Source organism: Morone saxatilis, unplaced genomic scaffold (assembly GCF_004916995.1).
Source record: "Morone saxatilis isolate NCDOM2014 unplaced genomic scaffold, NCSU_SB_2.0 Contig22, whole genome shotgun sequence".
Taxonomy (NCBI): domain Eukaryota; kingdom Metazoa; phylum Chordata; class Actinopteri; family Moronidae; genus Morone; species Morone saxatilis.
Window position 1 is genome coordinate 16397194 of NW_023339785.1, and position 16297 is coordinate 16413490.

The 16297-nt window shown below is 43.9% G+C and overlaps 1 protein-coding gene across 1 annotated transcript; it reads left to right on the plus strand.

Annotated features, from left to right (window-relative positions):
* Window positions 1-1522: 1522 nt before the first annotated feature.
* On the plus strand, window positions 1523-5737 carry egr1 (early growth response 1). Its single transcript, XM_035668920.1, has 2 exons — window positions 1523-2252; window positions 3148-5737. Exons 1-2 carry the CDS (start codon window positions 2042-2044, stop codon window positions 4461-4463), a joined length of 1527 nt encoding a protein of 508 aa, XP_035524813.1. The 5' UTR covers window positions 1523-2041; the 3' UTR covers window positions 4464-5737.
* The last annotated feature ends 10560 nt before the right edge of the window (window positions 5738-16297 follow it).

Below are 16297 nucleotides of genomic sequence, written 5' to 3' on the forward strand. Positions count from 1 at the left end.
CTATCTATCTATCTATCAAGTCAACTAATTTAGATTATATCATTGTGGCATCAACACCTGCAGATGAAGAATGATTTAAGAATTATGCAATCAGTATTTTGAGTAAATAAAATGATATCTGAAGAACTGACAATCTCACCTGCGCTACCCTCTTCAAGCATCAGCACCATCTCTCTTTTTTCTCTCCGTCTCCCCTTCTCACTCTCTCTCTCTCTCAGGCCACCTCCAAGTGTCCTGCCCACGATGCTTCCCAATGAGGTTGCTCGCATATAGATCCAGTCAGCAGCAAGGGAAACACATTGATTTCCCGTCAGCATCCACCGAGGAGTGCTGGCGCGCCAGCCGAAGCTGGAGCAGCCGGGGGGAACATCGGTATCCCGCAGGCGTCCTGGCAGCTGTGCGCAGCGTTGTTAATGCGGCCCATTAGGCCGCTGAGTGGCAGAGAGATTCCCCGAATATTGAGCCGGGGACACCCCTCAATTAGACGGATCGCCCCGCACCTCGTCAGCATCCGTGGCTATCTGTTCTCATTAATCAATGACACAGCCGAGAGAGATGGAAAGTTAATTTAGAGGAAGTTTGCAAACAGCCAGCAGAGTTTGCACAGTTTTTTATTTTTAAGCTCATACTGCCTTAGAAATACCGTGTATCAAATGTCATAATCAATTTAACATGTCGGCTAATTATTCCTAATCAATAAGCCTATAGGCTATTGAAATGCATTGCAATGTAGCCTCCCACCACATTGTATGAATATAAAGTTTCAGCCTAAAAAAGAGAGCTGAAGTCCCTTTTGAACCTAGTTAGATGTTATTTCTGACTGTTGTGTTTTGTGAGGTTTATTATAACTAAACTGAATTGTTGCATTTTTGGTTAAAGCACGTTTTCGTTCTTCCTTAACACATAAGTAGTTTTGATTATGCTAACATTAACAAAATAAACTACATATAAAGCTGTTTGTCTGTTGCACAAAGTATTTCACATAAACTCTAATAGCTCGGCTGAAGCTGTGCTTTAAAACAAAGAAGCAGGGTTCTGCTGCTGACATTAGTTATTGTGAGCGCAGGACATGATTTGCACTCCAGCCTCTCATTCACTGCCAAACAGCGATCAGCGCTGCCTCAGGAAGTTCCAAATAAGGACAGGGAAATGGAAACCCACCGGAATAGGTCCTTATGTAGTCACGACCTTATAAGGCACGGCGGAGCCGGGCTTTCCGGCAGCAGCGCAGCCTGCTGCACAGATGGGAAATCCAAATCAAATCTATGGGGCGACCGGGAGAGAGCAAGAATTATGCTGCTGTCTCAGGGAGCTGTTCTGCTATGAAGATACATTGATTCGGGACAGAGGAAGAGCGGCGTTGTCTTCGCAATTTACTGGGAGAGCTTAATATAAAGTCTCTCCTCTCTGCTTTCCCCCCAGGCCAGCGTCATGTGTCCTCCACTGCAGTGCCTAAATATGGGCTTCCTCCGCTCCAAATATGGACATCTACGTCACGGCAAGAGGGTTTAAAAGGAGCGGGGAAACCTCTCAGCTCAGAGAGAGCCCTGAGAGCCCAAGAGCAACTGTTAGAGCAGAGATAGATAGAGAAACACACAGAACTCCCTTACCGAGAAATATCACAACAAAAGTAAAAGTCAATTCAAAACAACATTCATCCAAGAAGGTCAAAACTTGATTGGATAAGTCATTTAATGTATAGTTAAAAATCAAGATTAATTTTTTCATTCATTTTGATGATTCCTAGGGAATGAGTATAAAGGACACTTTTGATTTTTTCTGAAAAGACAAGTGGATCTTTACTCATCTCTGAGAGAAAACGGAAAACAACAACAAGACAACTGGAGAACGAGAGCCACGGAGCAAGGCAGAAAACAGCATCTTCCTCAGCATCAGCAGAAGTGTGCAGCGCTCCCTGAGCTGGGCTAAGTGATTTCCTCCACCTGCGAGGCACTGCTCTGCCAGCGTGCGCCCAGCCTCCTTGCACTTCTCACCAGCCACCAGCGCAGCCTCAACCCTGCAGCTCCAGCACCAGCATAGGATGGCTGCAGCCAAGACAGAGATGATCCTCCCAGCCCTGCAGATCTCAGAGCCCCTGAGCTTCCCTCACTCTCCCATGGATAACTACCCCAAGCTGGAGGAGGTGATGATGCTCAGCTCTACAGGGACCCCCTTCCTCACCGCCTCCGCACCCGAAGGTGCAGGCTTTGGCTCCGGGGAGCCAGGAGAACAGTACGACCACCTTGCTGGAGGTAAGATCCTGACATTTGTCTACTTTGCATTTGGTTCTTTATGCTGCATTTAAAGATGAACTAGAGATTAGATCACATCTGCTGAGCTACAGTAAAACAAGAAAAGAGTTCAGGGAAATAAACGGCTGCATAATTTTAATTATTATGTATGATTTGCTGTGTATTACGAATTCATATTATTACTTGATCATATAACTACAGCTGACGTATTAAGATTTTAAGTTACAATTCTTTATTAAGATGAACAATATTGTTTATTATGGCTTGTGATGAGAAATGTTATGATTGTAATCGTAGGCTCCAAGTAACATAAGCTTACAATACAATCCTACAAATGAGCAAAAACTGAGAAATGAAAAAATATCTTAGTTAATACCAATTTATCGATAGCTCTAAATCCCTGTCGACTCTCGGAGGACTCAAACACTGCTCAGTCACCGCATGCCTCTAGACACTCCTACAGCTCAATTCAAATTGCATTCCTAAAACCAGCTGAACTGCAGTTTCGGTAATCAATTGCCTCGGGCTCTGTGATGGGCTTCAAGAATGTACGTGTGTGTGTGTTTGTGTGTGTGGTGGCGCGGGGTGTGGTGTGTGTGTGCAAGACAGGAAGACAGGAAGAACGAAAGAAAGATCGAGAGTGTGTGAGCAGAGGAAAATGCGACTATAGAAAGCTTGCACAGCAGCTCTTGTTGAGGTGTGGAAAAGACAGTTTTAGAGTTTGGGGGGAAAGACATGAGTCTGGGGGGGGATTTCTCTGCGTGGGCACCTGACTGATCTGTGACAGAAGAGAGGGGTGACACACTGTCCAGTGCTCTGGCAGGATTCCCCCTCTCCCTTCCTTTGCATATTGACAGATTGATTAATGTCTTCCCTTTCTCTGTGCTCCCTACAGATACGTTACCTGATATCCCCTTCAACTGTGAGAAGCCAGACCAGACCTACCCCACCCAGAGGCTGCCCCCCATCTCCTATACAGGCCGCTTCACCCTGGAGCCCGCCACCACCTGCAGCAACAGCCTCTGGGCGGAGCCCATCTTGGGCCTGTTCACCGGTCTGATGGGCAATATTGCGCCCAGCTCCGGCTCTTCCTCTGCTGTCTCACAGACCACCTCGTCCTCCTCTTCCTCTGTCCCATCCTCCTCAACTTCCTCCTCTTCTACCTCCTCCTCATCTCAGAACTCCAGCCTCAGTTCCTCCATTCACCACAGCGAGCCCAACCCTATCTACTCAGCCGCCCCAACCTACTCCAGCCCAAACTCTGACATCTTCCCAGACCAGGGCCAGGTTTTTTCCAGCTCGACAGTGCAGTACCCTCCTCCGGCCTACCCCAATGGCAAGACCTGCAGCACTAGCTTCCCTGTGCCCATGATTCCTGACTACCTCTTCCCTCAGCAGCAGGGAGAGATCAGCCTGGTGCCCCCTGACCAAAAGCCCTTCCAGAGTCAGTCAAGTCAGCCCTCCCTCACTCCTCTGTCCACCATCAAGGCCTTTGCCACCCAGACGGGTTCCCAGGACTTAAAGAGTGTCTATCAGTCCCAGCTCATCAAGCCCAGCCGCATGCGCAAGTACCCCACCCGGCCAAGCAAGACACCTCCTCACGAGAGGCCCTACGCTTGCCCAGTGGAGACCTGCGATCGTCGCTTCTCACGCTCTGATGAGCTGACACGTCACATCCGCATCCACACGGGCCAGAAACCCTTCCAGTGCCGCATTTGCATGCGCAACTTCAGCCGCAGCGACCACCTGACAACACACATCCGCACTCACACCGGTGAGAAGCCCTTCGCCTGCGAGATCTGTGGACGCAAGTTTGCCCGCAGTGACGAGAGGAAGAGACACACAAAGATCCACCTACGGCAGAAGGACAAGAAAGCAGAGAAGGCAGGAGCTGTGGCAGTAACAGCAGCGCCGGTGTCAGCCGCTTCACCTGCCTCCAGCTACCCTTCACCCATCACCTCCTACCCCTCTCCAGTGTCTTCTTACCCCTCTCCCGTTACCTCCTGCTACTCCTCTCCAGTCCATACTTCCTATCCATCTCCTTCCATCGCCACCACCTACCCATCGGTGTCCATGTCCAACACTTTTCAGTCCCAGGTCGCGTCCTCCTTCCCCTCCTCAGTCGCCTCCAACATCTACAGCTCCCCGATCCCCACCCCGCTATCAGACATGCAGACCACTCTCTCCCCAAGGACAATCGAGATCTGCTAAGAAAGAGCAAAGAGAAAAACTTTTTTTAGTCTCTCCGCACCTCTCCTTCCTTAAGGTTCTTTGAGGGGAAAGAAATCAGCATCAAAAGACTTTGTTTTCCCTTCCAAAAAGCACTTTTCTGTCTGCTCCCTTTGCAGTGTTGGTGAATCTTGAGATTTACCTGAAAGAGAGAAAAAGACACATGTCAAGGACTGGGCAAAGACAATAGAAGATGAAAAGGGATTTTTTTTTGTCTCTGTAAAACAATTGCAGCACATCAAATGCATAAGGGACTCAACAGAGAGAGAGTAGAACCCGGCACTAACGGTCTCTACTATTAGGTACACAAAAACCGAGGCAAAAAGATTGCCAGCAGTTGTGGTGCTAAGGCACGTTCGCCCTTGCAGGCACTCATACAGTACAAAAGACATTGAATGATATACATAAGCTACCATATATGTATATTGTACATGTGCCATGTTTCGTTTTTATCATTCTTTGGTACCATTGATGTGAAAATTATTTGCATATTTGCATTGTATTATTTGAAGTGAGCAGGGCCATATTTTCTACATACTTTCTCTATTATGTAGTGATGATGCTGTGATACGTTTTGACATTGTTTGAAAAAAAGCACTTAAGTATTCAAGCATGAGTAAGAGTGATGTTAGTTTCTGTTTGTAAATATCATCCACTGGTACTTTCTCTTTCTCTCTTTCTCACATGTGACATATCGCTCGGTTATATGGAAAAATAGAGAAAAGAAAAAAAAAACATTTAAAAAAAAAAAAAAAACTAAACAAGACAAACACTCCCGTTATTTGGTGCCTTTTGTGAAGCCTTGCTGATGTTGTGACTCGGCTGCGCGCGAGAGAGGATGCACTGCATCTCGCCTTAAGGGTTGAGGGAATATTTTTGTTACAGAATGTAAGTCATACTCAGAGGGAGGAAAAAGGGACGAGCTATGAGGGCACCGCTTCATTTCATTAGAATGTAAGCAAAAATGGAGAAAAATTATAAAGTATATTTTTGTAAAACTTAAGTGTAAATATCCACATCTTCAAGAGCTGGAATGTTGAAGTTACCTACTGAGTAGGCATGGGATTCTTTTGTATGTTATATACATGCAGTTCATTATTTTGTGGTTATCTTTATTTTGTATTTGTGTTTGTTAAAACAAGTGACTGTTTCTGGCTTCTAAACACATTGAATGCGCTTAACTGCCAATGGGATATTTGGTGTACAAGATATCCTCCCAGAAAGGAAATATAAATAAAAATATGAATATATATGTATATTTGTTTTCATTCTTTATTGTTCGACCTTTGTGTTTTCAAATATTTCCATTGCTTCAAACCATTTCATAGAGAGACATCTTCATTACGTTACATCCCACCCTACATTTCATCATATACATCCCTCACACATGAACATAATATATTTCATCATCTTATATGTTAAATGTATGCAGATTATTAGTGGATTTATAACACGACTTCACATCACAGAGAGCTCCCCTTTGATTTAAGGAAAAAATGTGCACAGCTTAATCTTACAGAAACTCTCCGTCTCAACCGCTGTTCTTCAATTGAACCCTGTATTAATGATAACACTAACGCATGACTCCCATGCCTATAAACACTGAAGATGAGGAATTCTTATCTAGATCCAACATGCTCTTGAAGATATTAAGCTTATCTAAATTTCCATTTCATTTTAGATTTTATGATACACACTGGCCCTTACTGTTGAGTACACAGACTTCCTGCAATTTGATCTTTAGGCAAAATGTCAAAAAAAAAAAATAGTTTCTCGTCTTTATGCTGTTAGAGAAATGATTTTTTGGAGAGGGATATTTTAAAACCGACTGTGCTTAGACATGTACGGGGTTATTTTCACAGAGTGCAGGTGAAATCCATCATATGATAATTACCTTCTTTTCCGCAAATGTGGTTGGCGAGATGCTGTCACCTCGTAGTGAATGAGCTGTAACACACAATTGGGCAATATCCTTGTAGGTTAGACTGAATTGTTGCACGGTTGCAGCTGAATAGACTGGCCCTGAAGGTTTAACCGCTGTTTCTTTTGGTTTTTCAAGCAGAATATAATAACAGCCTTGTCACACCGTCATTATTCATCTGCCACTGTTCTCTACGCAAGGGATTCTTGCTACATGTTTGGATATGAAAATAAAACAGCCTGGTTTTTAGCCTATGTAGACAAGAACCCTCCTAAGTTTTTCTCTCTGAGCTTTGGAGTAATTTTGTGTTGTGAAACGCACTAACCAAAATACTCACAAATGCAAACACAGCTAAAATAGAAAGCAGGAAAACAAGTAGAAGGGAGTGATGGAGGGAAAAGGAAAATAATTAAGATAATTGGTCTCCTGATCCCAAATTGACTTTCTAAATTGGGTCTGATGAGTTGTGTGTGTTTGTGTTTGTTTGTGTGCGCGCACGTATGCAAGCATTTGAGTGCGATATACACAGTGACTGTCTATAGACTAATGTAGTTGTTTCCTGCTGTGTGCCTGCATGCTGCTGCGGTGATGTGTAATTGTGTGAAATTTGCCGTGTTAGCAGCCGTTGTTCTGCTCTGTGTTTCTTTGGTTAAAACTCAGTGTCCCCATGAAGCGCATCTACCTGGACGCCGACCTCACATCTGCTGACACAATTTGCATGTGTGTGTCTGTGTATGTGTCTGCTTCTGTATGTACAAACACTTCCCAATGATACAGCAAAAGTCAGCAAAAAATAGCAAGGGAAGGGAACAATGGTCCATTTTCTTTGATGAAATCTACATCACTGTTACAATTTTTTAAATAAATGAACTATACTAAGATAGGAGGATATACTACAGTTAATTACGCAAACACCAATCAGCACTGTGGTTGATCATTGTGCTGAGTTAAATTATCTTGATGTTTAAACAATGATGTTCTCCACTCAGAAGCACATCAAGCTTTTTTGGGAGAAAATCTCAAGCCTTCTTGTGTGGCTTAAAATCCTGAAATCTGTCATTTCCTGTCATTGTTTACGGCATTATTTTGGTCCCTGGCTGCAAATCAAAAGCCATTCAGCAGCTTTTGCATCACAACTTTCTCATACAACCATGGTTTTAGGAAACTCTTTTACTCAATGTGAAAACCACAGACTGTGCTTCTCTCAGCCCTTTCTCATGTTAAGAGACAATATTTCAACCAGTGTTGTCACAGCCCATAACCAAGATGCTAGAAAGACAGACGGCCAATATCCCTCAAAGTATAAGGGAATTGTGTAGCCCATTATATCCTCTTGCTCTGATTCAAGGCTCTTCCTCGCATATCAAAGGTCACGTGCTGGGCCTGTTTTGTTTAGGGAGGTGAGAGAGGAGCGCGAGAGGAGTTGGTAGTGCAGTTGCGTCGTGGCTCCACTCTGTTGTAACCCACAACGGAGCCACCTCACGCCCCCAATGGGCTTCCACTTCAAGAGCTCTGCCTTTGTTCAAAAATGTATTTGTTCTCTTATTCTTTTTGGGAACTGTGTAAAACAAAAAAGGACGAATGGCGAAAAGAGCCATTCTCTCTTCCCCCCCTGCCGCCCCCCAACCCCATCCCACTACCACCTCTCTCCCTCTCTGTCTGTACCTCTCTCGTCCTCTCTGGTAGTGCATATTTTGCTGGAGATGCTAATGATCTCCCCCCTCTGTATTCTGATGCAAGGTCTGTCTACACTTTTCCCTTTCATCCACATACAAATGTGCTCTTATTGCCTCTTCGCCCTCGGGCCTTTTAAGATGCCTTTTTGAAATATGCCGTTTGATAAGCACATCATTGGCCAAGTCCCCGCAGTGATTAGAGCTCTCTTTAATGTGAGCAAGTTAGAGAGTGAATGAGGGGCTCCGGGGCCGGCAGCTATCCGTTCTCCTCTGCCCTCACCTCTTGACATCTCCAGGGCTGCTGGCCAGGGACCAGTGTTGTAAAGGACGACCCAGAGTCCAGCTTAGCACATAGGCACCGTTTGCCATCCTCCATTCTTTATCTCTACATGGAGATAAAGCACGGGAGGAAAAGCACTGGAGAATCGCCTTCATAGAGACACAGTACTGTATGCTGGAAGGCTAGATTCCTGTACTTTATCACAGGGATATGACAGGAGGACTGCTCTGTAATGTCTTTTAAATATGCTCCATTGATCTCATGTTCAGAGCCTCGTTTTGCCTCGCAGGGATAGGTTTTTTTATCTTGCCAATAGGGAACGGTGATACAGTCGTCAGGTGCTTTCTCCTGTTCTGCCTCTTGCACTCGACACCTGTTGAGCCTTTTGGGATAAGTAGGTTATATTTAAACTGCTTGATTTCCAGCCTCTCCACAGTTACATTTCAGGTAGATTGCAACATTTACACAGACACAGTGTCTAGGAAACGTGCTTGGCATATCACAGATTGAAACAAATACCAGTCAGAAAGTATGACAAATATAGGCAATATGTAGCAGTCCAGTTATGTTTAAACATCTCCTCATGCTGTAAATGAAACACAGACAGACCAACATGAAACAACAGATGCTCTGCTTTGCACATCAAGACACACCAGCGCATAATAGATAATCAAACTGTCACAAATTTGCTCTCTATTTCTGGGTTAAGACGTGTAGATCTTTTGCATATCTGTTGGCTCTGTACCTGTTCAAAACACACGAGATGTAAGAGCAACACAACTCACAAGCATATTTGAAATTATTTAAGGCATACAAAAGAGATTTTTGACGTATCGCTTCCACAATAATCTACAGGTGTCCTGGCAACTTTAGCTCTACTTAATAAGCCATGCTTGTTTGAAGTACATGGCTTTGAACAGACAACAAAACAGTGCATGCTTAAGTACCTCCAAATATGACACCTCTTCAACTCAGCATCAAGTACACTACAGCTTCACAAAAGGCACCTGGGTGGCTCTGAAATGCAAACAGGCCCTCATAAGTCTTTATGTGTTAAGGCTAGTAAGTGGGCTTGAGTTGTTTTCTTTTCTGTCTGTGAGTCTGACTATCATATGCAATCCCGGAGCAGGGTCTCTGAGGCTGGGTAAATAAATGCAGTCATGCCTCTCAGAGACCTGTCTGTTTTTATCAGAGGGATGCATGTTCTGCAGCAGATGGCTTCCTACTGCAAATTAGAGGCTTCTGATCGCACTGTGCAAGACATACATTCCTATATAACAACAGTTCAAACAAACAAACTAATGGAAGTGTTTATATTGGAAATTAGGGTAAATCACTGTCTTACCATAGAGAAGTAGTAGATTAGTGCAGTGCTGTTCTGCCCCAAAACTATCATCAATTGCTAGGGCTCCTTTTTTTTCTCATAAATCTGCCTGTTTCTCAGACACATTTTTTTCAATTTGAAGCAGTAGGGATGCATTTCAGGGTCACTGGTTTTGCTTGAACTGTAGTTCAAAAGTTCAGAACAACCACCCAGTTGTCACAACAGACCAGATTAGAGGTGAGAGCTGCAGTGCTGTGAGCATAGTATGTGTGTATGTGTGTCTGCAGGCTTTTGACTGAATATAAATCCATCCAAATTCACTACATACAGTTTGGCTTTTATTTACATGTTCCTGTCGATGGAGGAATTTGCACAATTTCACGAAGAGTACTGCTACAACCTTTACAAAATGAGATTAGAATAATCAAGTTCATACAAAACCAACTAACCATCTCCTGTGATCAGATCAGGGCATCCTGTCTCTTAGTCTCATACATCAAAAGCTAAGAGAGAGAGAGAGAGATGGAGACCAAATAGAAAATCTGTGTCTCTCTCTCCACCCTCCAGATGTGCCCTGCAGTGACTTCACCACCTGTCATTCAAAAGGCGGAGGCCAGGTGTCTGATCCGACACCGCAGCCACCTGTTCTATGATGCACCGCAGACACTCACACACAAGCGATCCTGTAGGTGCACTGCTTTTCCACAGTACATCAGCACTGACCATAACTTAATCTCGCCCAGTGTATTTTGTCCATGCACAGCCAAAAATAATCCCTAACCCACTTATTAGGTAATACCTGTGGAGTGAGTCGATAATAAATAATGTAATCTGCCACAGATATGAAGCTTTACTCACTGAAAGAAGAAAAAAACAATATCACTGGTTCAGGGCCAAAGATAATAGAATCAGGACTAACAGCAGTGGCAAGAGACATCCTTTGTCTTGATGCTTTATAGTTTTGACTCACACTGACAATAGTGCTGTGTGCTCTCGCTGCTCTGCTTTCATAATACTGCACCAGGTATTACAAAAGCAACGCTTGTCATCCGGCTGCTGCTAAGCCTCATTTAAAGGCTGAGCCACAATCACATACAAAAAATTGGAAATTCCTGTGTGGATGAGATGTAGAATTAGATAAACAGGTGCGTGTGTGTATATATATATGTGTGTGTGTGTGCCTGTCACATGCGCCTATATGCTGCAGCCATAAGGTGTTATCAGTCTCAGGGGTGACAGCATGATCGCGAGGGAGTGGGAGAAATGAGAATTTGGGAGGAGGAGGGATACGGTGAATGTGTATCATCATCTGGCCAGGTTTCCTTTCCCGCCCCCTCACTACAGCTGTCCTCCACGTCTGATGAAAGCCTTGTGCTGCTATATTTGTCCCACAGTGATGAGGTGGAACTAATGGCCACTTTCACACCAGCTGATGTCATCAGTGTGCTGCGCCTGGGGAGCAGGAGTTGGAGAGGCCGGGATACCTGCTGGGAGCTTCTGTTGTCCACCAGTGCACATGCACATGTATAAATGGTTTACATCATCATCACCAAATTACATCAATGCTTGTTTTATACCTAATGTTCTCAGGAAAAACTCTCAGGTCAGCATTCTCCAAGGGCCTGCATATGTGTAAAGGTCCAGTGCGTAGGTTTTATTGGAATCTCGTGAAAGACCCTATCTGAAGCCTGCATTTGTTTTTTTCTGTTCTGGGCTACTATAATAGTTCAGCATTTTAGGAAATTAGCTTTTTTGCTTTTTTGTTTTGCAAGAGTTAGGTGAGAAGATTGATACCACTCTCACGTCTGTATGGTAAATATGAAGACACTGAAAGCAGCCGGTTAGCTTAGCTTAAACTGGACACGGGGAAACAGCTCATCCAAAGGTAACAGAATCTACCGCTTGATATTTACTATAAGGACATGAGAGTGGTGTCAATCTCCTCATCTATCTTTTGCTAAGAACGTGAGTGTATTTCCCAAAATGTCAGACTAGTCCTTTAATAATTTTCTGCCATTTTATATAGATATAAATCTAAGCAATCCATCCTCTTTTCCTCTGTCTTTCTCTGTCTGTCTCTCCTTGTCTGCCTCCCTAACAGCTAGTTAACAGTAAGCAGTGTGTGCTGTGGCGAGCCGAGCACAGCCACATCTCTGTCACATCCACACCGTTAGGTCCTCATTTAGGGCCTGTGACTGCATGCAGTGGCATGTCAGCATCTGTCAGCTCTGTCAAGTGTGTATGTAGGCTTTTACGCTTCCTAATGTGAACCAGTTGACAGGTTATTACTGCCAAAGTGAAGTCATGAGCCTTGACCACAGCTATAACCCAACTTTAACCCAGGAAAATTTTGGCTCTGCACTGAAATGCTTTGACAAGGTGAGACAAGCAAAGTTTTCTATATAGACTCAAACATCCAGCCTAGTGTACGCTGTGCATTACTGTATTCTGGCTAACCTGTTTCCATTAGGATACATCTGTGATCAGATCATGAACTCTGTACGCTTTCAACGCTTCAATCATTTGGCTATAAATACCTCAGATGCCCCTCAGTGAAATTACCCCCTTCAGCAGCCCTATCTCCTCCTGCCCGCCATCATTTTCATCCTCTAATGTACGTGAAGCCGCCAGTAATGGTGCTAGATTACAAAGAGTGCACGTAGATTGTGTGTGTATGTGTTTTTTTTAAAGCTCGGAAATATCCCTGCAGTTAAGTATAATTCACACACAGAGGGCCACACATTTGACCCGTACACATGCACACACACGCACTTCAGTGTGCTCTCTCTACACCTCAGGGTGAGTGTATGTGTGTATGTGTGTGCATTTAGCTCTGTACACTGCAGCTTAATAGAGTCTTCCATTGTGAGTAATGACCCCAGCCTTATTCTGTTATTCTAGCCAGACCAGCGGGCTAAAAGTCGCTGTGAGGATGAGAGTGAGGGTCTCTCTCTTTCTCTAAAGCAGTAAAATGAGGAGAAATTGCAGTTAAATGAATGGTTCTTTACTTGCTGTGTTGGTCCCAAATATACCTCATACATCTTCCTCTGTTGATGTGTGCACTTTTACATTCCACTGTTTGACTTTTACCGTTACCATAAAATTATTGCTTTTACTTGTCTATGCTTGTTTGTTAGGGTCTAATACACATTTCTCTTTACAGCCAGACATGCTTAACAATGTTCTACTTCTTGTAGCTCATGACTTCCCTGGCAAACACAAATACCGCCATCACCACTCCAGCCATTCCAGTGATGCTATGAAGCAGTGGGGCTGCACTGCTGCTCCCCTGCCGTGAACAGGGGTGGAAGAAACTGATTACATTTACTTACTTTTTTGTATACTTTTGAGTATTTCTAAAAATCTGTGAATCATGTTAAACTATGTGAGAATAGAACAAAAGAAAGGAGCCAAATGAACGGCTGCAGCAGTGAAGAAGCTGCTGGTGTGTCTGCAGCTGCAGAAGGGAAGAGATCCAGAAAGGTGACACTCTGGTGGTACTCAGTTTATCATTGTCTACATGCACCTTCACTAGCATGTCATCTGTGAAAGGGGTACAGTCGAACCTAGGCTGGGCCTCGCAGTTTATTAAAGGTCCAGTGTGTCTAGCGATGTAGTTGCAGACTCCTATTCCAAGCGTGAAGGAGAAACTACAGGGGCCACAGAACATGCAAAAAAGAGCTCATTCAGCTCAAAATGTTTGAAAACCTTCGGGAGTGCTCCGGGACAGAGAGGCTGAGTGGACTGGTTATAGTGGGACAGAGAGGCTGAGTGGACTGGTTATATTACACCTTGAGAATGAACAAACAGGGAAGTTGAACTTAGAGCAGATTGTGGAGGACTTTACGTGCACAAGACTCAGACAGGTGAGTACCACAACAAACTCGCTGAGGGATGTGACTCTCTCTCCAGAGGAGAACGTCAACAACCACTGAGTTGCCTAGCAACGTGGCGTTGTATGTGTGCTCACAATCTGTGCAGCTCTCTTTTTGCTGTAATATGCGTGTTTGTGGCTGCAGTAGAGTTTATATTGTTTACACATCTCTGGTTATTTAATTTCTGTAGCCTATTTTGTTAATTCCACCTTCTGTACCTTGGCCCATTTTAATTGGTTTGACTGAGTTTTGTCCTTTTTTCTTATCAATTCTTACACAAGTACTTTTACTTTTACTTGAGTACAATATCTTCAAAGTAACAGTATTTTTACTTGAGTACAATTGTCAAGTATTATTTCCATCCCTGGCATTGCATTATGAGGTAACGGTCCAGAGAGACATGACAGTAGGAAAAACGCAAGTGTGTGTGCCTCAGGTTGTGAATGTGAGTGTGTGAGGATGTGTGTGTGTGATTGTTTGTGTCTGCTGTATTTCACACCCTGCTGCCTGTCTATTGTCCATCCTCTCTCTTTTAATTCCTTTTTCTCAGTCTGCTGTTTTTCCTTAGTGTGTGTGTGTGTGTGTGTGGAGAGAGAGAGGAGAGAGAAGAAAGAAGAGAGAGAGAGAGCAGGTGCAGGATTTAACTGTTACTTTACAGATTTTGTTATTGGAGGACCTCCTGTTTACGCAAGGAAGCATTCTGTCCGTCTGTTCTGTTCTGGTCTGTCTGTCTGTCTGTCTGTCTGTCTGATTGTCCGATTGTCCGGCTATCTATCTGTCTGTCTGTCTGTCTGTCTGTCTTGGAGCAGTTTAACTTTATTGTCAACAGAGAGTCACAGATGGCTGATCAATAAGCAATGAAGCACGAGCCCGCAACAAGGTTTCAGCCATTGGTGAAAAAGTGTCTGGGGTTGAGTTTTTTTGTGCCCATTTTTACAGCTTCAGAAAAGACTAACTAACTGAAAAGAGCTCAAACACAACAAGCAGCAATTCAGTGGAAGCAGGAATGCACTTTGAATGTCAGACCTCAAAATATAATACAGTAGCAAGCAATTAAAAAGCAAAGAGTTTAAATAATTTTCTGTCATAGTAATTTTGTCTTTATTGAAAACATTATAGGAAAATAAAGTAATAAAACCTACTTTTTAGCATTACAGCATCAAGTCTGGGTGCCAGAGGGTCGGTGGTACATGACAGACCAAAAGCAAAAGCAAAACAGTCAAACTAAATGCTAAGACAAAGAGTCTAAGGCCATGCTAGAAGCTATCTCAGGCTGTACTTAGGGACAGCTGATGATGTTGATACATGTTGATAAGCAGGTAAACTGTTTACCATGTTCAACATTTAAGTTTAGCTTGTTAATGTTTGCTAATTACTTAACACAAAGTACAGCTGAAACTGATGGGAATGTTTTGGACGTAGCCTATTTGGTCATAAGCCAAAGTATGGACTGATAAAAAGTTTGACCTGATGGTGGCGCTAGATGAAAAGTTATTGGATCACCAAAGTCACTAGGGCTCATCCTCTGGAACCATGAATATCTGTATAAAAAATTCAAGGAAATCCATTTAATGGTTGTCGAGCTATTTCAGTCCAAATTCGAACCATAGTTTTGGACCATCTGACTGACACTACCATCCCTAGAGCCATGCCGCTAGTGTAGCTCAAAAGTCTTAATTGGCCAAAACAGACTAAATCTGGAATACACTTGCTCGTCACAACTGTCATAGTTAGAAGCAGATGCGATCCAAAGGCCTACATACTGTCTCCACACCCTTATGATCTATAAAGTAAATCTATTACTATGCTAATAGAGCATCATGTGCCATATTACCTTACTGACTGCACAGTGGTATACCGTATGTCATTAGTGCAGAGAATGAATGCTGGCCTGTGAAGTGACTGCTACAGCAATAAGCCACTAGCTGCAGGCTGTACAGAGAGTCGAGCAGAAGCACAGTGAGGGAGGGAGGGAGGGAGGGAGGAAGGGAGCGCTGGAAATGAAACCAGAGAGCGGGCCCAGCCCAGCCCAACTGGCGGCCCACCACCACCTCTGCAGCCTCCCTCAAGTCTTCATGTGATCCCCTCTCCAGAAGCCAACCAGTAGAGGAAATGTCAGTCTTCTAGCCAGCCAGGAAACCTCCATGCCCAAACAAGGAGCTTCCTGCCCTGACACAGCTCTTCCTGTGGGCTATGTAAGGACTTTCCTGCCCTCTCTCCTTCTCTTTCTTCCCCCTTGCTCTCTCTCTCTTTTCCTCTCTGTCTGTGTTTCTATGTCTCTCTCTCCCACTCTTTTGGCAGGCTGCCCTTCGGCAAGCTGCCTCAGTGAAAATCCTTTTTCCTTGCCCTCTTGCTAGGTGTGTTTGTGTGTGTAGCGTGTGTGTGTGCATGTATGTGTGTTTATTTTATACAGATCCATCCAATTGCAAAATAATGCAGCATGTTGCAACACAATCAAAATAATTAACCTATCTACAGGATATTGTATGTGAGGCCTAAAGTCTGCGTGTGTTTGTAGAGAATATCTCCATAGGGCCTGTTGTGTTGATGGAACAATTAACCTCATCTTGCTCTTTGCAGTCGACTGTTAGCCTGTTTTACAGTCTAGTAAATGTATTATAACACCACAGCTCAGGGTGGGACATGTATGCAAACTGTCTATAACATAGCCATACTGGGAGACGCTTGTTTTGGCTGAGCTGCCGCCCACCTGTATAGTGGTCTGAAAAGACCTTTGAGG

Excerpts from the sequence above, each read along its gene's own strand:
- egr1 (XM_035668920.1), top strand. The coding sequence starts at position 2,042 with ATGGCTGCAGCCAAGACAGAGATGATCCTCCCAGCCCTGCAGATCTCA. Across the intron at positions 2,253-3,147 it reads GTACGACCACCTTGCTGGAG|ATACGTTACCTGATATCCCC; the intron begins GTAAGATCCTGA and ends TGCTCCCTACAG.